Source organism: Nycticebus coucang, chromosome 24, assembly GCF_027406575.1.
Source record: "Nycticebus coucang isolate mNycCou1 chromosome 24, mNycCou1.pri, whole genome shotgun sequence".
Classification (NCBI taxonomy): Eukaryota; Metazoa; Chordata; class Mammalia; order Primates; family Lorisidae; genus Nycticebus; species Nycticebus coucang.
This window is the reverse complement of record NC_069803.1, coordinates 29,482,697-29,508,725: the sequence shown is the minus strand read 5'-3', so window position 1 is coordinate 29,508,725 and position 26,029 is coordinate 29,482,697. Positions and strand designations below refer to the sequence as shown.

Genomic DNA, 26,029 nt, shown 5'->3' with positions numbered 1-26,029 from the left:
TTCCAGGGGTGGGCTCAACGGAGGGAGCGAAAGAACAGGAGCAGAAGCCCAGGGGCCGCCGTGGCTGTCCCCCACTGGCTCTCCACGAGCCTACCCCGCCCCACGGTCACCGAGCACCTGGCGCGACCCCCGGCACCGGCGGGCGGGACGGACCTGACGTCGGGGCGGAGCGGAGGCCGCGCTCTCCAGGGAGGGGACCTGGCCGGCCGGACCTCCCGCAGAGCCTGCTGTCCTCGGGCTACCACCCTCACTGCCAGCACGCCGCAGCCCCCACTGCTTCGCTTTCACTAGAAACTCGATGTCATCAAGCACCTTCCCCAGACCCAACACACATTTGTGAAAACTTAAAAGACCCAAACGGGGCCCGAGGTGGTCTCTGTTCCCGCTCCCGCCCCCCCCAAACTCGCGCTCAGTACTCACCGAGATTGGGGTGTCGCGCGGCGGGGTTGGCCCGGCCGGGCAGGCTGTGCAAGACCGGGCTGTCGAAGGGGGCGGCGGAGGCGGCGGCGGCCGCGGCCCAGGACGCGCCCACGTCGGCCATGTAGGCCGGGTAGGGGCTGGAGTAGGAGCCCGCGAAGCCGGCGCGCCCGTACTGCTCACGGCCCGCCAGCCCCGCGCCCGCCGCCCCGCTGCTGCTGTAGGCTGCGGCTTCCCGGGCCGCGGCCGCGGCTGCGGCGGCCGCCAGGGACCCCGTGGTGCCCGGGAAGGAGAAGCGCGGCGACACCGGCGGCGGGGTGTAGGCGGCTCCCTCGGCTCCCGCCTGGCTCCAGCCCGGGCTGCCCTGCTGGGTCCCGGGCCCGGCCCCCGACGGGGTGGCCCCCGCGCTGCCGCCGGAGGAGGGCCCGGACGCGGCACCCCCGCCTCCGCCCTGGAGGTACGACAGGCCGAGCACCGAGGACGGCACCCGCGGCGTGGGCACGTAGACCGGCGAGGACGCGGCCGCGGCGCCGGGCATGAAGGCCCCCGGGCCACCGGTCTCGTAGGCGCCGGGCGGGGGGCCGTGGTTGGCGGCCATGGCCAGGCTCTGGTACATGGCCCCGGGCGCTCTTCGCCGGGGAGTCCTCGCTCTTCCTGGCAGGTCAAGGAGCGAGGCGGGGAGAGAAAATGACAGCAACGTTTGTAGGAAGAAACTGTCAACGAAAACGAAGATCAAAAATCAAAGGAAACGCCCCAAATTGTTCAAAAATGCATGCGTTTTAAATCCAGCACGGAGCAAAAGATTCTAGGCTCTTGATTACTCAGGAACATCCCACATTGAAATTTTGGTTGTTGTGGAAGTGGAATCCACCCCAGGGCCTGGAGGTCTGGAGAGCCTACACGTGGCAGAGGACCCCGGGCAGAGCTTGGCTGCGGGTCCCCACTCGTGACGCCGGAGGTCTCGTTCTCGCCTTCAGGACGCGCGCGGGCACAGCGCAGGGTCCAGCGGGCCGGCTCCTTCCTGCCTCGCTGCAGCCGCGGTCCTACAGGAGCAACGACAAAGAGAGAGAGAGAGAGAGGTTCATCCTGGAGCTTTCAGAGTCCACCCCCCCTTCAAGTTTGGCGGTTTCTCCCGCGCTGCAAACGAAATCGCCACCACGGAAGGGGACAGCTTTGAAGGCCGGCAGAGCCTCGGGAAGCGGAGGCCTTTGTTTGGGAAACTTGGGGTTTCCCGGTTCTGGGGCAAGTAGTTGTTATTGGTTGTGATCTAGGTCAATTATTTTTGTATTGGTCGCGGTCTACCAGGAAGGACTTTAATTTCACCTTGTTCTTCAAGCGCATTTTCCCCACAGTATAAGTCCAAAGCTTCCAGGTTCCTGTGGAGCGCCTGGGACCCAGAACTTGCCCGCGTCGGTCTCCTCTGTTCCTTACCATTCCCCAAGCATTCCCGACCAAGACAGAACTTTAAACTTGGGGTGTGGGGGTGGGGGGACAAAGACACACTTTATGCAACACATCAGCATAACAAAATTTTGTTTGTAATCTTACAAAACAAAACTAGTCTAAATGTTTATGAATGAGCAATGGTAGCTGCTAAATCTCATGAAAAGTATAGTGAAACCCCTTATACCACGTCAAATCAGAAGAGCTACATGTGTATCCTACAAATGTATACGAAGCTCTATTTTTGATATTTTGAAGATTGCATTTGAGAACCAGCAAAGTGAGAGGCGTGTACAAGGTTGCTTCAGAGAACAACTCACAGGAGCCATGATCAGAATCAGAATACTACTGAGCATGGCTGGGGAAAGAAGTTTGTAGAACCCGATTATACGGTTTCCAATATCCTGTGTTTTGATATTACCAGGCAATTTTTCTGATAAATAAGAGCTCTGTACTCCAAATTACCTGCTGTGCTACAGGCCCTTTTCTCCACAACTTCTCTAAATTAAGATGCCTCTTCTCATTTTACAAGAGGGAACTGGAGCTTTGGAAAGTTTTGAAACTTGTCTAAGATCAAAGTACAGTTAGATGGGGTGGAGGAGGGGATGGGATCTGTAAGGCTCCAACAGTTTGAGGCTGTCCACTGCACTCCCACTTTTCTCCTTAAGAAAAGGCAGCTATTCCTCTAAAGTTTCCTTCTAATTTAATAGTAGACTTACAAGGCTATTAATGGAACTATATGTAAGAAAAAATATATATATATAAGGAATCTAAGCTCTGTAGTTTAATGGATAATTTAGACAAATTAGTTAACCTCTCTGAGCCTCAGTTTTCTCATCTGCAATATGCAAATGTTAAAGGTACCTATCTTGTGACATTATTGTAAGGATTATAAATTAATATATATATAAAGTACTTGCAAAACACTTATAACAGGAACAAAGAATGTTTTAAATAATAGTTGACTGTATTTCTAGGCACCATAAGAAAGTTCCTCAGATGCAACAAGTATCATCATAAATGATCTTTAGTTATTGTAAAAATTCTGGAAATAGAAGCTTTAAAACACACTATATAATGCTTTTCACTGTTTTTTGCAACATCGCTAGTAATAATAATGGAATGGAATTGTATTATACAATACCCACATGATTAGTCCTAAATGCTTTATTATTTATTTTTTAAAACATAACGATAAACTATTGGTTTAGTGGATGTTTCACTCTAGCACATTTGGTTAGAGAATGGACACAAAAATATTGACCCAAAGTCTCCAACTTTTCCCTTTGAAAATAAAGGCTAAAAATTAATGCCTTCTAGTAATCTCTGAGCTTCAACAAGTAAACACATAGGTTTACCTTAATAAAATATCCAATATTTAACTTTTAAATCAGGTAGTTGACCTATTTCATTGTCGTTTTTTGTAATACTCAACTCTTGCCGTTTTAAAAGATAATGTTATTTTTTTTCCTAATGTAATTTCAAGACAGAAACGACACTTGGAATTTTGTCATCCAACCTCCAGTATACACACTGGCACTAAGTTGAAGGCTTTAAAAGGTAAATGCTAAAAATATTATAAATTCAACACTTGCCTTTCATTCTCTGCCTTTTCACATGACTGATACATTACCTCAGAGTTGGATTACTAACAAGGGAGGGTGGGGAAAATGCCCTTCTATACCTTCCTGGGAAGACAAATTATTCTCTTAGGAGGCCTCTTGCTAGTTTCTGTAACTGGGCCTGAACCCGCAGTCCCTGCAGAGAGACCGGCAGGTCCCCAGGCCGGCAAAGGTCTGGCCTGAGCCCTGGTTTCCCTTCTCCTTTGGTTCCCCATCCAAGCTCACTCCCAAATCGCACCCAGGCCGCCAGGACCTGCTTTGTGCTTTCATAATTTAACCAACAGCCCTCTCCCCAGCTATTTTGGAGAGTGGGAGCATTGAAAGCCCCTAAATATTCCCAATCGCTCGCGACCATTCACAGGACGTTGCTTCCTCTTCCACTGGGCCGGGGTCTCGGCTCCGTCTAGGCCTGCTGCACAGAAGCTGTACACCAGCCAGCAAAGCGAAGCTGCCAGCAGCTGGGGAGCAGACCCAGAAGTGTGGGGAGCATCGCACCATCGCCCTCATAAATCCTTTCGTCTTTGAAAGCCCGAAATCTGCTCGTGGTTGCCTTCCTATTCTGAGAAGCACAGGAAATACTTCTCCAACGTCCTTCCCCAGCCTTCCTGGCAGCGCGGCCCTGCTGCTTGGGCCGGTCCACCGGCCACCAGTCCCTCGCCACCCTCTTCCCCAACCACAGGCCCTCTCTTCTCTCTTCCTGGTGGCAGTTCACCATCTGGGTATCCCACTCTCTCTAGAGTGACCCGTCGGCCCAAAGCCAAGAGATATAATGCCGTGGGTCGAGGCAGCTAGCCGAGGCCGGCGCAGGGACGTCACCGCTTCCCGCCCGGGATCCTGCCCTGGGCCGGTTTCACCCAGAAGCAGGATAAGTAGGTGGTGCTGTTAGGGAGAAGGCGCCAGAAAAGGCAGAAACAACTCAAAAGCCGCCCCCCGCCAGCCCTCTGAGCGCGTCCGGGGGTCCTCAGCCCCAGGCCGCACTAGGCATCCGCGGAGAGGCACGGGGCGCGATACCCCCTCCGTCTACACCCCTCCGCGAGCGAGCTGCGGGTGGCCTGTCCCGGGTCAGTCGGTCAGGGTGACTTCACACGGCCACCATCGCTACACAGGCCCCGGCCTGCGAGGTGCAAACAAGGGAAGGAGAATCCAGGGGCAGGGATTCCAAGTGTTCACAAGCGCGCAAAAGAAAGCAAGCGAGCTTCCAATGTCCCTTTCTGCTTTGCCCCCAAATCTCACTTGGATTTAAGTAAAGTGCTAAGGCCAAAATCAAAGGTAGACTGGATTTGGCCAAATTTGGGGCAGAGGAGTGACCGATGTCTCTCCCACCTTCGCTACCCTCAAGCAACCCAGAGCCCAAGAGCTCCGAGTTCGGGGATCGCAGGAATAAGCAAGAAAAGTGGAGGAAAAATCGCTACCTGCCTTGGCTTGAGCTTCCTGGAAAACTGGCGCGCGCTGACCTGGGCGTCCTGGGAGCCGCGGCGGCGACTAAGCCTCTCGCGGCCACTGCGCGGGCGGGTTCGGAGTCCCCCAGCTCGCCGCTGCGTCCCCGGGCCCCGGCGCTCCAGCTCCCGGGCGCTGAGTGGCTGGTGCGAGTCACGTGCAAGGTCCGGGGGCGGGGGTGCGCGGCCTGGGCTGCACCTCCGCCGGGCGCCCGGCTGCGGGGCTGCTCTAAAGCTCCCCTAGCAGGCAAAGTCCAGGCTCAGGAATCTCCTCAAAAAACGCCTAGGTCTTCACCAGTGTCCAGCCGAGCGCGATTCGGTTAGCTATCTTGCCCAGGCTCACCGTTACTAAGAAGTTCCCTCTCTCCTTCCCCTCCTCCTACCGCGCCCCTACGCAGTCCGGGTCCAGCCTCGATGGGCGAGGGGCGGAGCTAACAGAGGGGAAGGTGACCTCTTGGGCTCAACTCCCGATTGCGCGTGGGGCATCAGGTCACCCGGGTGCTCCGCTAGCTGCAGGCTTCCGGGTGGCGGGATACCCCAGCCCCGAGCCCAGACTGCGGGGAGGTTCGGGAGACCTGGACTGGCTCCTAAAATCTGACACCCACGGACACCCACTCCTGCCTCGTGCCTTCTGCGCAGCACCAGCAGCTCCGGAGGCGCCCGGAGCCCGCTTCAGCTCTCAGTTATATGTATTTATGCAAACGCACACTCCTTCCTGGGACGCTTCCCATCTCCTGCGGACGCTTCCCTACTAATCTTTCTCGGTATTCTCAGCAGCCTGCGGCAGCCGCTGCACCAATTCCAGGAACGCAGCGAGGGCTGGAGGAGCCCGGCAGTCCAGGGGAGCCTCTGGGTGGAGAGGAGGGCCCTTCCGGGGGCTGTAGTGCCCTCCCAGGAGTAAGGGCTGGAAGGGGGTCAGGTTGGAGCCTTGGGGCCCCCGGCGCAGCTGGGCCGCGAGCCGGAGAGTACCTCAGACAGGTCTAAAGGTTAATAGAGCAATCACAGAGCCCTATTACCGGGTAAAAATAACCCATCGATTACCGCAGCCTTCAGCTCTAGATAACAGCCGGCGGGTGGCTCTCACCCTTTCGGTTAAACTTTTTTTTTTTAAAGGCCCAGTTTCCCTCTCGTAGTACAGATTTCTGATACCAGATTAGAGGGATGGGGAGGGGGCCCGAATACCACCCTGAGCGAACCTATACTACCGGGAAAGACACCCACTTCTGCAGCTGGAAACCGGTGGTGGATTCCTATCCCGCGCGAGGGCAACCCAGGCGCTAAGGACGAGGTTGGGACGCGGGGCTGATTGGAAGGAAACCCCCTGTGGGATCACGGCCAACTCCTGGGGATTCTCAGGAAAATCCCGGAGGAAGAGCTAAGCGCAGCTGCCGGGGAATTCTCTTCCCTGAACCAGACGGAGATGTACGGAGGTCCACAGCGGCCCGAGCAGGGGAGAAAAATTGAGGTGGCCCGAGGCGAAAGCTCGAGGCCTGAGCGCCCCTGGACTCACCCAAGCCACCCCAGACAGCCGCCCGCTTGAGCCCTTCGACGCCCTGGAAGCTGGGGGCGGCGTGCTTAGGCTCCCGTCTCTGGCTCCCCCTAACTCGTAGCCCGAGCCCCAGCAGAATGTGGCGCCACCGACCCTCGGCCGGGGAACCTAAGAGTGAGGATGTTCTGAGGATCTTGGAGGCTGGCTCTGGCGCAAAGCGATTTGGTCTCGGAGCACCCTCCAACCTGAGCACCTTCGGAGGCACCAGAGAAGGGTACAACCCTGCCCTGTTTAAAATGGGTTCTTATCCTTGTTCAAGGGAGCGAGAGAGGCACAAAGCCAAGGACAGCAAGGGCTTTCTGGGGAATTGAAAGTCTGGACTTGGGCGACTGGGAAGTTGCCCCGCCAGCCTCACTTTCCTGCGCAGGGGTTTATGCCAGCATTGCCTGGGGTCCCAGAGATGCCTCCCACGCGACCCTCAGAGGAGGAAAAGGGCAGAGTCTGGGGTTGAGGCCCTGGGTTTTCCTAGGAACAAGCCAGGGGATTGGGGGCTTAAGTTCTGTCACAACGGCCATCTGAGAGTCTTCCCCACAACCAAGACCTCAGGCCGCTCCCACACCGCCTGCTGCCAGCCTTGCGCTGGACCCTGCTCTAGGTGCCGGACACTGCGGCTGCGAGCTTCAACCCCCAACCCCCAACCCTCAACAAACACACACAAACACACCTCTCCCCAACTTCAATCTCCTCCTCTTTAGGATGGGGGCATAACAGGTTCTGCTCTGTGTGGCTATTTTAAGACCCCTGACCACCCAGCCTGATTTTGTTAGGGGCTTGTTTGTAAGGAACCCTACATGCCCTGGGCCGCTGCTCTGGCCAGGCCCACAAGAAGGGTCCTGTACCCGCCACGCCTCCAGCTGGCTCTCTCCTGGTGGGCTGCAACCTGGTTTCTTGAGACCCAGGAATATTCACTTCCTCCACAAGGCACCTAAGAAAATTGTGTCTGTTTGCCATGGCTCATTCGCCTGGGCCCAGCGCCCCAAATTTCTCCCCAAAGGCCTCGGCTCAAGGCCAGACCAGGGGTTGTTGGCCGGCAGCCCGCTCTTTGGGGGTGTTTTCTTTTTTCTTGTTCTCTCTCTCGGCTCTCCCGCCTCCTCCATTGCTCCAGCCCTCCCTTCCTTGGGCCAGAGGGACCGCCAGGCAGAGCGTTGCCAGGAGCGGAGAGCATTTCAAGGCCTCGCAGGCCCGCTGGCTGGAGGTTTATCGGCCTCCTCTCTGGGTTCCCAGGCTTCTCTCTCTCCCAGGGAGGCCACTGGGAAGCGGTGGGGGGAGTGGGTAGGTGCTCCGAGTTTCAGACTCTTGGCTATTTTTGAGAAGGATGTTCCTTGGACTAGCCTGGGAAGGGTGGCCCAACCCCATTCCTGTTCTCTTTCCCATAATCTACGGGGAGAGTCCAGCACTGTGAACGTCTTTGGCTGCTTTTACTGAGGACCTGGGTCTAAGGACCCTGCATTCTGAGATTTTTAGAAAGAATTACTCAGAATTACTGTGCCCTTAAAAAAAAAAAATCTCCAGGACACAAGAATAAATTGGGGTTTTTTATCGTACTATTAAGATTCTTGGGCTTGAGCTGGTCCTTACTCTAATAGTGAAAAATTGTAGGCTGCAAGTGGTGTACAGAAGAATCTGAACTCTGGTTATCAATTTTATGTGTACATACGCGGCGGATGCTGGAATTCAGAGACACTGGCGAGTCTCTGAGCCGCAGTCCCGCAATTTCGCGCTGAGACTCAGGCGGGTTCGCTTTAAACCCAGCGCAAGGTCTGGGCCCACAGTTTCGGCCGCTGCACCAGGAATAAAGCAACGCCCGAAAAAAATCGAGGGGCCCCAAGGTCGCCAGATATAATCGAAAACCAGAGACCTCCAGAGAGCTAAAAAAAGGAACCAGAGAGAGGATTACAGAAGTCACCCTCATCCCGTGGAACGAATTCCCCGGAGATGTGGACGCTCCTCTGAGGAGTGTGCGCCGAGGACAGACGTGCCAAGTGACCCGCGCGGAACGAATGCCGGGTTCGTTCCCACTCGGCCTTCTAATTCCCCTGCCGGGTCTGGGCGCCAGAGGTGGCACAATTCTCCTGTGTTGAGCTACCCTAGGCGGACACCCTGATGGCTGGGTCTGCCCCCTTCACAAGCCTCGAGGCTGAGCACGAGAACCAAGGTGCAGGGCAGAGCGCGTCTGGCCCATAGAAAAATGGAAAACGAATTAAGCTGCTGGGCCGAGTGGACCTATTTTCCTTCACTTCCTGAGGTCAGCACCTCGGGCACCTAGAATTCTCAGGGGGCGAGAGTAGCCACGGAGACCCCCGCCGCGCTCCCCAGAACCAAACAGCGCACGCCTGATCCATCTTTGGCCTCCAGGCCACCGACGCAGGAATAGGGGAGGCCCCAGTTTCTAATCGTCCTGCTTTCAAAGATACTATTCCGTGTCGCGAAGCGCAGCCAACCGACCTCTCCCCAGCAGATCTCCCCAAATGCTTCCTGGAGCTCCCCGCCCTGCAGCCCGCAGTTCGAGACACAATCTGACACAGGTTATAGTCATTTCCAGATTACAGAACGCTCCCAAATTCCATTTTTCTCTGAGGGACAGCATTAGTACGCTAGAGGGAGGGAGAGAAGGCGCCACCATCCTCCCGGTCACACGGACACAGGGATCCAGATCGATCGAGGTGCTGGTGGAAGGTAGTAGGTCTAGATCGTAGATTGCTGAGTCTTAGTTCTTTTTCCCATTTTATTTAATATCGGGTTTCTACCACAAAGTATTTGTTAGCTGTTCTTTTTTAAAAAATTCTAAGTTGTCTTTAGTGAATATGTCTGACATTAAAAATGAAAGCCATTAAAAAAAAAAAACAGTTCCTGTCTCAATCTAAGGGTCTGTGGGAAAGGAAAGAAAAACGAAGAGGAGCCTTTGAACATTTTTGCTGGGCTTGCGACGGATGCCAGGGCCTTTGTGAACAGGGAGGGTGCTCTTCACATCCCAGGGCAGGCGCGGCCAGGCCTGAAACCCTGTCTGGGTGCCCACAAGTCTGAACAATGTTGACAGAGGACCTGGCGAGTGCTGTGGCTGTGAGGATGCCCCTCTTCCCGCCACCAGCCTGGCTTCCTCACCCCCTTCACATCCAAGGACCTCAGCAAAAGGCAGCAACAGAAATTACTGACCCCCGACCCCCAGCCCGCAGGCTTTGGGGGGAGGGGCTGTGAAAGGTTCTTCTCTTTGGGGACTAAAATTGCCACTCAGGGTGACATGAAACCCAATTTTTTCCCTTGTAGGTCCTCTCTCCTCCCCAGTTAGGGACTTTTGAAGTCACAGTGCTCAGAGCCAGAGCATGGTTTACATTCCTGGACTAAGTAAAATGTGCATTTACTTTATTATTGATCTTTTTCCCTCTTGGAGTTAAAAACTCATTTATCTCTGGTTGGTTGTCCACACACACCCCACCCACCTCTTTACTCCCTCCTCCTCAGGAAGTCAACTCTGCTGAGGGCAGCATCTGTGGCAGGCACATAGTAGGTGCTCAATAAAAGTAAATTGAGTGATTGAAACTACAAAGATGGTGGTGTTTCTCAAAGTTGCTGGGAGATGGAGAAAAAGAAGTTCCTTTCCAGGGTTCAGCACACAGGTGTGCACCATTGCCATCATTTCTCAGACTAGGTCACTGAAGTCCAGTCTGGGTGGTACAAGTCCCCACTGTGGGTTTAATGCCAGCTCAGTTGCCTACAGCTGACAAAGTCTAGGCTCCCCCCAAGGAAACCCCTGAGCTACCTGGGTCCTGTGGTCTTCGGGAAGGAGGCATTTCCCTGGGGCTAGAGCACAGTCAGAATTTTGGAGGTTCAGCTGGGGGTGTGTGACTAGATCCTGAAGCTGCAGGATGGCTGTGGAGGGATGACAGGGCTGGAGGGATGACAGGATTTTGGAGGTTCAGCTGAGGGATGTGACTAGATCCTGGGCTGACAGGATGCCAGGTGCCAGATCTTTCTTGCAGAGGCCCAGACCCATATATCCTGAAAGGACCAAGGGATCAAGTCAGATGTCAGGACAGAGAAAATTGGGGATCTGGTAGGGGGAGCAGAAATAAGAAGAAAGAGAAGGGGGGAAAGAGAGAGGAAGGTGGGCAAAGAAGAGGACAGAGAGAGAAAAGACCAGAAAGCTGGGAAAATAAGACAGACCCGAGGAAGGGAGGAGGGACAGAGACTCAGTCATTCACTCCCCCACCATCCATTCATTCTACATTTATCCAGCATCTACTCTGGGCCAGGAACAGTAGTGGCATGGGTGGTCAGCATGGAACAAAAGAGAAAAATTCTGTCCTGGGGAGCTTAACTTTTGGAAAAAAGAGGAAGATGGACAGTAAATAGATTAAAGTATATAGAGTGTTAAATGGTGAACCGTGTGATGAAAAAAAGAAAGCTGGGGAATAGGCAGAGAGAGAAAGCAGACAGGAACAGGGAGAGGCCAGAGACAGAGAAAGGACCCGGGCAAAGGATGCCAACTGGGTGGTGAGCAACTTGGTGACAAAGATAGAGAAAGGATTCCCAATGAGACAAGCCACAAAGGGTTCCAGGCTGGATGGGAGGGGAGGGAGGTACACAGGGAGGAGGCCAACCTAGACTCGCACTAGGGGGCACCTTTTCTTGGCTCCCAGGGAAAGCAATGAGGACAACAGCTGCTGGAGTCCTAACAAGAGCAGGACCAGTGCCCATATCAGGGATCTGGGGGTGCAGAGACCTGCTGCTTCTCGCTGCCAGACCTACACAGGTTGCCCCTTCCCCACCCCATGGTGGCTGGAACATCCACCAACACCCTGCATCCTTCCCTTCCCCTCTGCCCAAGCTGACCCAGAGTTGGGGAAGACGCCCAGGCAGGCGCCAAGATCTGGCGCTGCTGAGCAGGAGACAGGAAAGTGTCAAGGAAGCGCAAAGCCAAAGTGCGAAAACAGCGCTTCACCCTGCGAGCCTCAGGGTCCAGGATCTGCTGACGGGGCTGTGTGCTGGGGCTGGGGCCTTTGTCACCTTGAGCACCCACTCCAGACAGGCCTCAGCCCTCCCACCACCACCCCTTCCACCCGGCAGCAGCAGGTGCCTGAAGAGAGCAGTCACTCTCTTCCTATCACTTACCTAGCAGCTCCAGCAGGGAGGTAGTTATTGTTTAGAAATAATTGGTTTCTTTTTAATAGAAGGAACAAAGAAGAGGCACAGAGCTTGGAGTAGCTATAGACTATTCTTTTTCTGTCAAAATGGTATTTACTGTATTCTGAGCTAAGTGACTATAATAACTGGATGATCCTTTTTTTTTTTTTTTTTTTTTTTTTCAGTTTTTGGCCAGGGCTGGGTTTGAACCCACCACCTCTGGTATATGGGGCCAGCGCCCTACTTCTTTGAGCCACAGGCGCCGCCCAACTGGATGATCCTTGAATCCCATTTCTTTGTGGCTGGTTTCAACTTTCTCCCAGGATTGTCAAGCCCTTGTATTTGATGGAAGGACAAGGGGTGCTCCCCTGTTGAAGTTTAATGTCTTCCACTGCCCCATCCCTCTCCAGCAGAGGTGCTAATGCACAGCCATTGTCAAGGGCCACTGAAATAAAAAGAGAAAAGCCAGGAAGAAGAGGGTCTGAGTGACATGGAATAATCATCACCTAAATAAAGAGCTGCAGTCCCTGCAGACTTTATGCTACCCCTCCCTTACTGCACCGCACTCACCACAGGGACCGGGCTTCCCTATCAAGGGGCAGAACACAGCTCCTCCCCCTTGGTACCTCCAGGAGATACTGCACTCTCCCTGATGGGGCTGGGGTCTCAGAACAGTCAGAGTAACAGACTAGCTTGCCTTATGGTCAAAAGGGATCAATTCTTCAATCCCTATGTGAACAACATGTCTTTATTTCACTTCAAAAACTCTGAATTTATACTCTCTGCACACACACACACACATCCTTCCATCTGCCACTTTTTGTCAGGGAATGTGACATCCTCACCCTATTCTTTGAATTTGGCTCAGAAAATGTACTTTTGCAATATGACTCAGAATAAGACGAGTTGAAGAATCTACAAAAGAACATCTCTGGTATCTTCAAAGCCTACAACTTCATAATTTCCCCTAACTGGAAAACACACAATGATCCTCAAGTGAGGAATAGGTAAACTGAGGTACAGCCACACAACAGAATGCTACTCAGTACCAAAGACGACTGAAGTTCAAAACTAACATCATGAATGAAGCTCAAATACATTCTACTAAGTGAAAGAAGACTCCAAAGGCTATAACCAAATCCATTAACGTGACATTCTGAAAAGGTGCAGCCATAGGGCCTGAGAACAGATCAGAGGTTTCCAGGGGCTGGGGAAGGGAGAGAGTTGACTAAAAGGGGGAGAGGAAGTTTGAGGGAGTGTTGGGATGATTCTAATATCTCAATTGTGGTGGTGATTACATAATTTGTGTATTGTCAAAACTCATAAAACTGTACACTCAAAACAGGGAATTTGCTGTATGTAAATCGCAGTTCAATAAATCTGACTTTTATAAAAGCAGAGGGGATACAGAGCGTGGCTGGGGCAGGATAAGATTCTTCAGCCCTCGTCCCATCTTCAGTGCAAATCCACATCCCTGGTACCTGTGTGACTCCCACCCCAAATACTTTAGAAGGGTGATTTATACACAAAGGAAAGCCTTGCACTTCTTTTTAAAGGAAGGATCCAGTTTCCAAGGTTGAGCATCCCCACTGCTCATCCTTGGTCTACAGGAGCAGCCAGTGGTCCATCCTGGGTACAGCTCCAGTCCCTGCCTTGAGCACACCAGCTCACTCAAGTTTTGCAGGAGGCTGGGGGAGAAGCAGTCCAGGGTGAGAGCCAGCTTGCTCTCCTAAGGGGCTCAGAGCCAGACAGCAGAAGGTCGGGGATTGCTAAGTCACTTTTAACAACTCTGCTGCTCCCAGGCAATCTGCTGGCTTCCTGGGAAAGGGTGAGGAGGAACAGAGAGACCCAGTCAGTCATGGGAGTCTGGGTTTTTTCCAGCTGGTCCCATGCAGCAAACTTAAGCCAAGGCCTGGCCTTGAGGGAAAACTGAATTTGCCCCTGAGGGTAGGACTGTGTTTCTGAATGGACTAAAGGAAAAACATTTTGGTAAAACTTGGCCTTTCCTATTCCTATTCAACTCTCAAAATAGGTCTGCAGAATAAGTTGCTCTGGCTCTGATTCTTATGTCAATTTTTACTACACTCAGCTATAGTTCATGAAACTCACAAATGGTGGTAACAGGTAACAGGAAGAAAGTGGTCTGGTCTCTGTGCCAGATAAAGACACACTTGTTACCTGTATTACAGAAATTACAGTGTGAGTGGACATCACAGGAGAGCCCCAAAGCCACTGACTACCTGGGCCGTGGGATGGCTTTGCTGCTTCTCCTCAGTAAAAGTGGTGTGCTGAGTGGCACCTGTGGCTCAGTGAGTAGAGCGCTGGCCCCATATGCCAAGGGTGGCGGGTTCAAACCCAACCCCGGCCAAACTGCAACAACAACAACAAAATAGCCGGGCATTGTGGCAGGTGCCTGTAGTCTGAGCTACTTGGGAGGCTGAGGCAAGAGAATCACCTAAGCCCAGAAGCTGGAGGTTGCTGTGAGCTGTGACAGCCTTGCACTCTGCTGAGGGTGACAAAGTGAGACTCTGTCTGAAAAAAAAAAAAGTGGTGTGTGAAAGAGAAAAAGATTGCTTCTACCTCTTCCCAGAGTTGTTGATAATAACATGGTTTCTAGCTCCAGTCAAACATTGGTGGTAATGGAAGAAAAATGAATGTTAAGCTTAACAGACACCCATTGATCATTCACTTTAATTTCATTCTTTACCCTTGAATTTAAAAACCAGCAACACCACTATCCACAAAAAGCCACAAACTACTGTGTTTCCTGTTCCAAGCAGAGCAAACGATTTGGCTGCCCCAATCTCCGCCCCCTCCCATACTCTGATCTCCATCCTTGGAGAGTCTAATTAAGCAGAGGAGGAGCCAAAAGGTGGGAAGGGAAACGAAGAAGTGGAAAGGACACAGGGATCCTGCTTGGTGGCTGCCACACCCTGGAGGCCACAGGCAGCTCTGACCTTGCCTCCACACAAGGGAGGCCTTGGGTAAACCAGGGGTGATGCTCTAGCTTCAGTCTCCTCCTTAGGAGATGGGAATGGACTCTGATCCGTTGATTCATTCAGCTTCCTTGTCCTCTGAATCTTAATTATTCAAAATCCCTTATAAGTGTTGCAGTTCATGTAGCAAGCATTTATTGAATGCCTACTATGTGCCAGACACCGCGCAAACTTTGAAGATACAGTAAGTATCTCCAAAGATACACAAGTTTCCACCTTGAACGGTTCAGACTGCTGAGGAAAAGAATCCTGCAAACAGGAGCAGGAGTAAGTGCTGGGACAGAGAAACAGAGGAAGGGAAAGCCCTACCTCCTGGGGGAAAGGGGACTGCAGAGGAAGCGATTGAATTCTAGGAACTCAGTGTTTTTAACGTGTAGCCGTTTCCTTCTGTCTTTTACCGCCTTACTCCCCTCTCTCCCCGCCCCCGCCGCTGGTCTGAGTTGGGGACAGGGACCGTGCGGACCCTGCAGGGCTCATGCACTGATGGGCCCTCCCAGAGCCTAAGACACGCGCGACTTTGCGCATTTCACACGTCGGATCCCGAATACGCACAGGGGTCTTGGGTCCTGCCAAGTACCGAGGAGGATGGTGCACCAGCCGGGGGGCGAGGTGAGGAGGCTCAGGCTCCGGTAGATTGTCCTCACCACCCCACGTGCGGCCTCGGGGGTGCCCAGGCGCCACTCCGGCCCTCAGAGCGTCCTCACCACCCCACGTGCGGCCTCGGGGGTGCCCAGGCGCCACTCCGGCCCTCAGAGCGTTCTCACCACCGCATGTGCGGCCTCGGGGGTGGCCCTCAGTTTCCTTGTCCGTGAACTGCGTGGGTTGTGCTGCTGTTTCTCAGCGTCTCACAGCTCTTCCAAAACAAATGAACACACCCTTAAAAGACACCGAGGTTAAGAAAAGGAGTAAAGTCAAATATTTGGAGAAGGGTGGAAAACGCTGCCTCCGATCCACGCGGGGCGGAGGTGTCAGCCGGGGCAGCCGCTGCAGGCGAGTCCAGGAGCGCCTGGTGCGCGGCCGAGGCGGAGTCTGCCCCGGGCGCCCCGGGGTTCCCGTCCGGCTCCCCGCCTCGCGCGCCCGCCCGCTGCCCGGCGTGATGGATGGCCTCGGAGCCGGCGGCTGTCAGGCCTTATTGATGAGGTGCTCGCTGACGGCCGCCGCGGAACCCGGGCCGGCGGGAGGCAGCGCGGGCGGCGGGCGGGCGCAGACTCGGCGGCGCTCGGGGTCAGCCCCCGGCCGGCCGTCCCCGCCGCTGCGGCGCGCCCCGGCCCGGCTCCGAGGGGGCGGCGGGCGCGGAAACGCCTCCCCGGCCTGGCACCCGGTGCGCGGCCGCTTCCTCTCGGCGCAGCCCGCAGCCAGCCCGAGTGCTCTCCAGGCCCCAAGCGCGCTCCCCGCCGCGCCCGGAGGGGACCCCGCGGCCACAGGCAGATGCTCCAGGCAGTGGGGGAATTACGCTGCGCCCAGAGGAGAAAAATGGGGACACATCGACTATCCCATTAGGGCTGATGCGCGTGTCATGCAGTGACAGATCAGATAAATAAAAGAGGCCGGCATGGTGGCTCACGCCTGTAATCCCAGCCCTCTGGGAGGCCGAGGCCGGTGGATCGCTTGAGCTCAGGAGTTCGAGACCAGCCTGAGCAACAGTGAGACCCCCTCTCTAAAACCAGCCAGGCTTGTGGCGGGAGCCTGAAGTCCCAGATACTCGGGAAGCTGCGGCAAGAGGATCTCTTGAGCCCAAGAGTTGGGGGTTGCTGTGAACTATGATGCCACGGTACTCCACCAAGGGCGACAGAGTGAGACTCTAAAAAATAAAAATAAAAAATAAAAGATAAATGAAAGTGCGTACATGTACTTGCAATGACGGTAACGTCCTGCGTGATTTGGGGGGTACATTTCTGACTTTCTCACTGAGCAAGTTGTCTTTTACAATAGTGAACATACACCATTCTTGGAAAGATGCCATGGCGCTTAGTCCCTTCTCACCTGTCGCCAGCCTCTCCTCCGCCCCCTGTCCCCACCTGTTTTGGCCTCATTTTCCTTCTCTTGCCCTCTTGGAATCAGAAGAAAGGCCGCTGGGCTCTTATCTGAGGTCTGGCAGGCGAGAGAACAAGTTGCAGAGCTCTGCCCTGCTTTACCTGGCCTTTCTACTGAAAGCCCCAAGGCCACCTTCTCCGGTGGTGACCTTAATGTGAGGATCATGAAAGTATGACTTCCAAAGCGCTTCCAGTGAGTGGGGAGGGAGTCAACACTGGAGACAGCTGTGGAACATTTAGTGGCCTTAAGAGGTGTTTTGTATGGTCCCTGCCCCCTCGCTTTGAGTGGCAGGCTAACCCCTAACAGGTAAGGATCTTAATTCCACCTTAGATGTGATGGAAGAACTGGAAAACAGGGTGTCTTTTCTCTGGGACATCTTTGGAAGGAAGGAAGGAGGGATCCCACATTGCTGTGACCTAAGAGACCTCATGTCCCAGGCAGCTTAGGCCAAGAGGGGCTGGGTTTTGGAGGGAGCACATTAATCTGGGGATCAGGATTTCTGGGGTCTAATCCCATCACTGTCACCAGATGAGTCCTAAGCCCTCAGGCAAGTTATGTCTGTTCTCCAAGTCTTAGTTTTCTGTCTGTGAAATGGAGAGACTGGACTGCATGAGTTTCTGGGCCCTTCCCATGTCAGCATTTTGTAACTTTAAGTCCCTAAACGGATAGCACCAAATCATTCCATCCTATGCCTCAAGTGCTCCTGAGTCCCTCACTGTGGAAAGGGGGCATCTAAACCTCTAAGTCTGAACTCACACTCAGCCACGGATGATGAATGTGTTCAGTGAGGAACTCAAAACACGGGCAGCCCATTTGAATCCGTGAGGTAAAAGGCTTGGGCTGCAGATGAAAACTTCAATCCATTTCCCAGACAAACACTTACTGAGTGACAGCTAACACTGGGCATTACTATATGCCAGGCATGGTGCCAAGTATGTTACACGGATTCTTTCTTTTATCTACACAGTAACTCTATTTTGCCCACTTTTCAGATGAAGAAACTGAGGCCTGGGCTATTATTCCCAGCTTAATAGTGGAGCCAAGATTTAAACTCAAGTAGTTTGATTCCAGAACACAAAAACTGTCCATATGAACAAGACATGTATACTGTGAGGCTTACAAAGGAAGAAGGTGAGAGCTTCTTCCTACACACTCTTAAAAAAAAATCTTTATTTCATTCAACCTCTCTCTGCCCCTTCCTCAGCTTCTAACATACTATATTTCAGTTTAATCTCACCACAAGTTTGTCTGTCTATATACTCCTCTCCCCCAAAATTCAATCTCCTTGAGGAAAGAAATCCTATGTGTAACATCTCTGCATTTTCCATATTATCTAGCACATGTGGACATTTTTTTTTTTTTGAGACAGAGTCTCACTGTGTCACCCTCAGTAGAGTGCTGTGGCATCACAGCTCACAGCAACCTCCAGCTCTTGGGCTTAGGTGATTCTCTTGCTTCCGCTTCCCAAGTAGCTGGGACTACAGGTGCCCACCACAACACCCAGCTATTTTTTTGTTGCAGTTGTCATTGTTGTTTAGCTGGCCTGGGCTGGGTTTAAACCTGCCAGCCTCGGTGCATGTGGCTGGCATTGTAACCACTGAGCTACGGGCGCCGCCACATGTGGATATATTTTTAAAGTTTGTTGAATTGAGGTAGGAGTATGGGAGCGGGATGAGGGCTAAAAACCTACCTATTTGGGTACAGAAAACATTTTCCTGGTTATGAGTACACTAAAAACGCTGATTCAGCATTATACAATGATTTATGGAATAAAAAACATTCTGCCTCTTCATGTTTTGAAATTTAAAAGTTTGTTGAATTGAATTCAGAAAATAAAGTTTCCAACCTGTGCTTGTAAATTCCTGTTCTTGACGACTGAAGATATAGCATTAGGTGTAGCTGAAACGCACCCTACTATGGTCCCTGTACTGTGTGTAGACACCAAGGCTCACGGGTGGAAGATGCCAGGTGATGCCTCATCAGCACCTTAGTCACTTACTGGGGGGTGACCATGGCTGTAGGTACCTTTGTCCTACTTATCAGTGACACCAGCAGCCTCTCTCTGACACCCATGTGGAGTCCTGGGCGTTGAAGGGCCTCAGGAATTCTGAGTTCAGTCTACTTGTTTTGTAGAGGCAGTTAGGACCCAGAAAAGGCTACAGGTTTATTCAGAGCCACACAGTTATTTAGTGGCACAGCTAGGACCAAAGGTTCCCTGAGACCCTGAAACCCTGGCCATACCCTGTTCTTCCATTCCAACATGCTCCTGTAGGAACTGATAACTCCCCTCTATAAATTGAACCCCAAGGCCAAACTTTCCTCACCCTGATGCAATCACTAGGGTGAGAGGATTAGTGATAAGGCGGCCCTGGGCTCTGGGGTAGAGCCTAGGAGCCTGGGAACCTGGAGAGAGCTACTGCCCTTTGCAGGGAGCTGGAATCAGTGACCACCTCCAGCCAAGGGTGGGGGCAGGTGGGGGCCTAAAGGTTCGTAAGTGATAGACATTCAAAGCCAGAATCACTCCATGCCCTCCTTAGTCTGGGGATCAATCTAACTGAAATGGGCACTGGGCACTTTGCATTTCTAGACTGAATATCTCCAAAATGGTTCATAAATATTTCAGGCTTCGAAGTAAAGAAAATAAGGTAGTAAACGGTATGGGCAGTTAGAAGCAGGTCCTTGTTCCAATTGTGTCCTGGATGCCTGAGACGGGCCCAGTTGATATGCCCACTGTCCCGTGTCATTGTTTACACCCACTCACATGTAGTTCCACTAGTGTTGTGATCGCCTTATATATGCACCTCACTTGAACTCAGTGAGTCTCCGTTTCCCAGTCTAACAAGTCAAGGGTTTCCAGTAAATATCTTTCAAGTTCTTTTTACACTGGAAAATGCTTCTATTTTATGGGTGTGGGGCCCAGCAATGAGTGGTTACTTGTCTGAAGAGACAGGACCAGCCCCTGGGAAGGGAGAGCAAATGGACCTACATGAGGCTCCAGAAGGTGCTGGGCAGCTGAGAGCAAAGTCACTTATTAGATTCGTGGCTGCTCTGTTATTGACACTGAACTTAGGGCCACAGGTCTACAACTGGCAACTTAGGAGTGATTAAAAAAAGTAAAATAACACCAACCCTTCTGAATAACACATGAGCATTTATTACAGGTCACCTTCCAAATAAATCACCTGTTGATTTGATTCATGTTTGACATATTACAAATTTTTTTAATTAATTTATTTTTATTGTTAAATCATAGCTGTGTACATTAGTGCAATCAAGGTGCATATTACAAATATTATACGCGCTAGTGCTGACTATTGGTCCCTGGCCATTTCTCCACCAGTTTGTACCTCGTGGGATTTTTGGATTAGGTTTTTTATTGGGGCCACCAATTCTGTGCCTCCTTGTCTGCCTATGAAGCTCCCACCCCATTCTCAGGATACAGAAACATTGGGGAGAAGGTTGTGGTAAAGTTACATCTTTGGGTGCTCCCTGTGCGGCTAAGCAGCCTTGCCAGGCTGGCTTCCCTTCTCTCCTGTTCTCAGGCACATGCTGCCCTGTCCCCCGCTGACCCTGGGCATTTTACAAAGTGCTCATTCCACAGGATCATGGGGTCAAGATTCGTGTGTAGGGATATGTGTGTGAGAGAGCAGCTCCAAGTGTGTGACTTTTATTTCTTTCACCTCATTAAGCTTAAAAAGTTCCTGATGGAAGGCAGTGCCTATGGCTCAAAGGAGCAGGGCACTGGCCCCATATACCAGAGGTGGTGGGTTCAAACCCAGCCCTGGCCAAAAACTGCCAAAAAAAAAAAAAAAAGGTCTTGATGGTTGGAATAGTATTTAATAATACTATAACCCGGGGCGGCACCTGTGGCTCAGTGAGTAGGGCGCCAGCCCCATATACCAAGGGTGGCGGGTTCAAACCCAGCCCCGGCCAAACTGCAACAAAAAAATAGCCGGGCGTTGTGGCAGGCACCTGTAGTCCCAGCTACTTGGGAGGCTGAGGCAAGAGAATCGCTTAAGCCCAGGAGTTGGAGGTTGCTGTGAGCCGTGGGACGCCATGGCACTCTACCGAGGGCAATAAAGTAAAACTCTGTCTCTACAAAAAAAAAATATATATATAATAATAATACTATAACCCCTACAGTGTTCTGCACAAGTAGATACTCAATACATGCTCAAAAGAATAAATGAATGATTAAGTCTGAAGACCAACAATACAGTTCCGTATGAAAAATATGCCTATTTATGAAATACAAATAAATTTCCCAAATATTTTTTTTCCCCATGTCTCAGGAGCCTCAGGCATAGACATGATATAAATGGGTGGCTCTGAAACCAATTTATTTTCTCTGTTTTGATCTCAGATATGTGGGGGCTCTTGAACTGCTATTTGTGCAAATTTCACTTTATAACTTGCACCTTGGAGAAGCTGGTTGATAAATGAGAGATGAATGATTCCTTATTGCTACTTATCTACCGAATCTATAAACTAGTGTCAGCATTTACTCGGTTGGATTTAAAGCTATGCCTGGTGTACTTATTAACCTGTTTAAAATAAGCCCATAAAAATGGTCTTGGTAGGCAGTTTTTTAAACTAATTTTTAAAAATAACATTGGTCATTTCCCAGTAATTCACGGAGTGACCTTTGGCAAAGCACTTAACCTCCCTGGTCACACCTGCAGAATGAGGGGGTGGCTACACAGCCTCGTAGCTCTGCTGTTCTTGACTGCAGGAGTTTTGGAGGAGTAAAGATCCTGATAAAACCCAGTAGAGCAATTACAAATCAGTTTGTGATCTCATGTCTACTTGGCATATCTCTGGAGGGTTAGGGAGGCAGCACTTACTAGTCAGAGGAGGGCATTTTAAGTTTAATTCTGTTACTTATTAGCAGCGTGACCTTTGGCAGTTCAACATCTCTGAGTCTCAGTTTCCTCATTTCTAAAATGGGGATAATACTCTAATAACATGCACACCGATTACCCCAGAGGGCTGCTCTGAGAATCAAATGGGATCTGTACATGAAAGCACTTTGGATTCTGCATTGAGGCACTGTTTGCAGTTTGCAGCTTGCAGCAAGGCCAGGGGAGGAGTTGCTTAGCTTCTCTCATTCTATTTTGATCACAGATGGAAATGATTAAAAAATTATCCAAAGACTGAGCACCTAGGATACTTCTCTGGGGTCTATAGATGTCTAAAAAAACCTGTGCCTGAGAAGACATTTCTGGGAATGCTGCATGTTACAGGCACAGCCAAAGGCCCAGAACTCGTGAGTGCAGAAGGAAGCATTTCTCAAAGGCAAGGGGGAGCCTTACTCTCCCAGCTCTGTTCTCGGCCTCACCATATCAAGGACATATACAGTCTGCCCAGGCTTTGGGTTTGGTTCCCTTCAGAGGCACAGTGCAGACAACCCCGTTGTTGCCAAAGATTTGGTTTGCAGAGAACTCAGCAGCAAAGGTGTGTTGAGAGAGAATCACTCCTCCAGACAGTTCCTACCCCATGCCTGTGCGATGCAGGGGGCTGGCACACAGCAGGGAGATGACTGTGGTGCCTGTTTGGGTCCTGCTGACCTTTCCACAGGGAAGGGCAGAGATGAGCTTGGGTGGAGCTGCCTTCATTCCAAATTCTATTCACATTCCTTTATCAACCATCCACACACCCACCCAACTAACAAAGGCTAACCGCAAAGTTTAAAAAAAAAAAAAGTATAGGATTTAGGGACAGAGGTTGGGAGTGGTATTTTAAGTCCATATCCTGTACTATATTCAGAATACAATGTATTTGCTAAATGCTTATTTGCTAATTAGTAAAAGTGAAACTAGTCTTTATCTCTAAGTTACTTTTATCTGCTGTTGGCTAGGATGTGTTACATCAAAACAAAAAACTCAGTACCCGATCTTGGGACAGTTTTGTATGTTTGTGGTGGGATTTTGTTTCTATTTCATTGTGTGACCCTCTCTCCTTGTCTCCATCCCACACTCTGCTAACAAAGTGAGAGCAAGGCAGCCTGAGGCTCTGTGAAGGTTATTTATTTCTCTCTAAGCTCTAATGCTTCAGTTTCAAAAACATTTATTAACAGTTGTCTTGTGATTCCTTTGGTCTTCCCTGCCATTCTCATTCTAGTTCTCAGCTTTAACTTCTTTCTGAACATGGGGGTGTGTGCGGGAGGGGGGCATATTGGCTGCTGCTGAAGGCCCAATGTTTCTCTACTGCCCAAGTCCCCTCCTCCTCGGCCTCCTCCTCTCCCTGGGCCTGAGGTCTGCACAATCAGCTTGTGTTTGCAGCTGGCCCGGCACCTGGCCCCCCATTCCACCACATCCTCCTGCCAGTAAAGGGAGTTGTGAGAAGAAGAAAAAGTTACAAGAACTTAGACAATTGTTTTCAATTTCAGAAACCCTCAAGGTTGCAAGAAAAATTCTGAGACAATCTGGATGACTGTGAAAACACTTGCCAAAGGGGGGGCGGGACTGGAAATCTCTTCATAGAAAAATTATTCCTACTACTTATGAGCATCTCTAACCTGAAATCAGGGGCTCAGGACTATTCTTAGAGCCTGAATCCACTGAATTGGGGGTGGGGGGGGCTCCAAAGATGAATTTTCTAGAAAGAATGAGCTTTTGTCTTGAAAGCATACGGTCACAAAAATCTTCAGAAGCCTTATGTATCTCAGATCTGGCCAATCCTCCTCACCCCTCTTAAAATACTTCTTTTTTTTCTAATCCCAAACAACACAACCTCATTGTAGTTCATTTGGAAAAACAGAAAAGTATATAACAAGGAAAATAAAAATCCATTCTTAGCCACAGCAGCCAAGAAGAACCGCTGAAAACAGTCGGCTTCTCTCTTCTCTCTCCCAACATGAGTGTCACAGTACAGAGTGTTCTGTAACCTATTTCTTCTTTTTAAAAATATGAGAATTTCCCATGTTATTAAATATCTTAAGAAGATATAACTTAATGATCATGCTTTAGATTTAGCCTAGTTTATGTGAAGTAAACTGTTATTTAGAGTTTAGGTTATTTTCTATGCTTCATTTCAATAAATAAATGTTTGACGTATTCTTGACAAATCATAAGCAAAGCATCTTGTAAACCTATGATTATTTTCTTAGAGTAAATTTCTACCATGGGACAAAGCAGGCCAAAGAATATAAACACTTTTAGGATTTTGAACACCTATTGCCAAATTGTCTCCCAGAAAGGCTGTACACCTACAATTCTCACTACCACCAGCAGCATTCAGTTTTGGGTAAGGTAATTCAAAACATATATTTATGGGCAGCGCCTGTGGCTCAGTGAGTAGGCCGCTGGCCCCATATGCCAAGAGTTTAAACCCAGCCTGGGCCAGCTAAACAACAATGACAATTGCAACCAAAAAATAGCCGGGCATTGTGACAGGCACCTGTAGTCCCAGCTACTAGGGAGGCCGAGGCAAGAGAATCACCTGAGCCCAAGAGCTGGAGGTTGCTTTGAGCTGTGGTACTATACCATGGCACTCTGCCAAGGGCGACAAAATGAGACTCCGTCTCTAAAAATATATATATATGTATATATTAATTATTTATTAATTAATGTCTACCTCTTACTAGATATAGGCAATTTCTGAAGAAGTTTGCAGTCATAGGTTAAGAAAGAAAACATTCAAAGCCAAACAAAACCAAGGGAGTCATAATGTCCAGCTGAACACATTATACTGTGGAGATTACCTCAGTGACTGGGGAGACCCATCTGCCTGCTGAGGTTTATGAGGATTTTAAAATGTAAGAAACTAGGCTGGGCACATGTGATGACTCATGCCTATGATTCCAGCACTTTGGGAGGCCAAGGTAGGAGTATACCTTGAGCCCAGAAGTATGAGAAGTATGAGAGCAGCCTGGGCAACACAGCAAGATCCCATCTCTGAAAAAATTAAAATGATTCCCCAGGCCTGATAGCATGAGCCTGTAGTCCTAGATACTCAGGAGGCTGATGTAGGAGGATCACTTGAGCCCACAAATTTGAGGTTGCGGTGAGCTATGATTATGTACTCAAGGCTGGGCAACATAATGAGACCCAGTCTCAAAAAATAAAGTAAGAAAAATGTAAAAAACTGAAACAGAAGTCTTATGTAATTTGCCCAAGATTATAATGCCAGTAAGTAGTGGAGATAGGATTCAAATCACATTACTCAAACACTGCAATTTATTTATTTATTTATTTATTTTGTGAGAGTCTCACTATTGTGGCCCTTGGTAGAGGGCTATGGCATCACAGTTCACAGCAACCTCAAACTCTGGGGCTTAAATGAGTCTCTTGCCTCAGCCTCCCAAGTAGCTGGGACTATAGCCTCCGGCCACAATGCCGGCTATTTTTTGGTCCCAGTTGTTTAGCTGGCCCGGGCTGGGTTCGCACCTGCCACTCTGGTTGTATGTGGCTGGCACCGTAATAGCTGTGCTATAGACGCAGAGCCCAAACACTGCAATTTAAACTCTTACACTGGCCCAGGGACAAAAAGATCTAAAAAGTTTCTGGAACATTCTTTGTAATGAACTCACTGTCCAGAAATTACCTTGTGTAGTCTTAGATTAGTTATGAGGAGTAATTTTATCTTTGAAAAAGGTGTCATTTTCAACTTTTGGGAAACACATTCAGACATCTTAATTTTAGAATATGCTAGAAATAGAAGTGAAATAACTTGCTCAAGGTCACCAGCTTGTAGGTGGTTGTGCTGGAACTAGAATCCTGCTCTGGTGATTCTTTGGCTACTGCTTCTAGTGCTTTCTGTGACCTGGCAGCAAATATCCACCATAGCAACCAAGGAAGGTCAGGGTGACTAAGGCCCGGAAGCTCATAAAGTCTCAAGGGGTTTAGTCCAGCAACTCAGGGACCTGCACTCCCAGGGACAGTGGAAGGGAACAGAGGCACAGCCAATCTGGGACCAGCCATCTAGAGCTGCAGGGATGGGTCGCTCCTGGGTACTGGGGCATTGACTTTTTAGTCATCAGGCTGGACTCTGGGAGACACAGCAGCTCTGCGGGGAACTCAGCACCTAGAGCTTAGGTGTGTGCAGGCCAAGACAGCCTTCCCCAAGGGAGCGAGCTCCCAGTTCACTGGACCACTTTTACATGGGAAGCCCATGCTGTACATTCCTGAGCAGGTAGAGAGCAGAGGTGGGGCCTGGCTGTAGGCGTTTAGGGGAGGGGATTCTTGCATTGAATGGAAGGCTAGCCCTGATAACCTCTGGGGCCTTTCCAGCTCCCCACGTCTCTGATTTGTATGTGTTGGGGGAAAGAAGTGAGCAGTCACAGGACTGAAATAGTTGATTTAGGGTCCCGCCCCAGTCGCCGGTATAGTCCTCATCTTGGGCAAATAATTTAACCTGTCAGCACAAGGCACAATGCCTGGCGCACAGCAAAGCTTTGTAAATGTTTGCTGA

The 26,029-nt window shown here is 50.6% G+C and overlaps 1 protein-coding gene across 4 annotated transcripts in view; it reads right to left on the bottom strand.

The window, feature by feature from the left end:
• GATA4 (GATA binding protein 4) overlaps positions 1-26,029 on the bottom strand; it is a 75,978-nt gene that overhangs the window by 44,997 nt on the left and 4,952 nt on the right. Inside the window, exons 1-2 of one of the 4 annotated variants that reach the window (XM_053578484.1) lie at positions 4,895-5,186; positions 421-1,460 (exon numbers count right to left, since the gene is read on the bottom strand). In XM_053578484.1, the coding sequence (XP_053434459.1) occupies positions 421-1,033 (613 nt within the window). In that variant the 5' untranslated portion in view covers positions 1,034-1,460; positions 4,895-5,186. Of the gene's footprint in view, positions 1-420; positions 1,461-1,740; positions 2,504-4,894; positions 5,187-26,029 lie in introns of those variants that run through there. The other 3 variants (XM_053578487.1, XM_053578485.1, XM_053578486.1) reach the window with 3 other exon arrangements.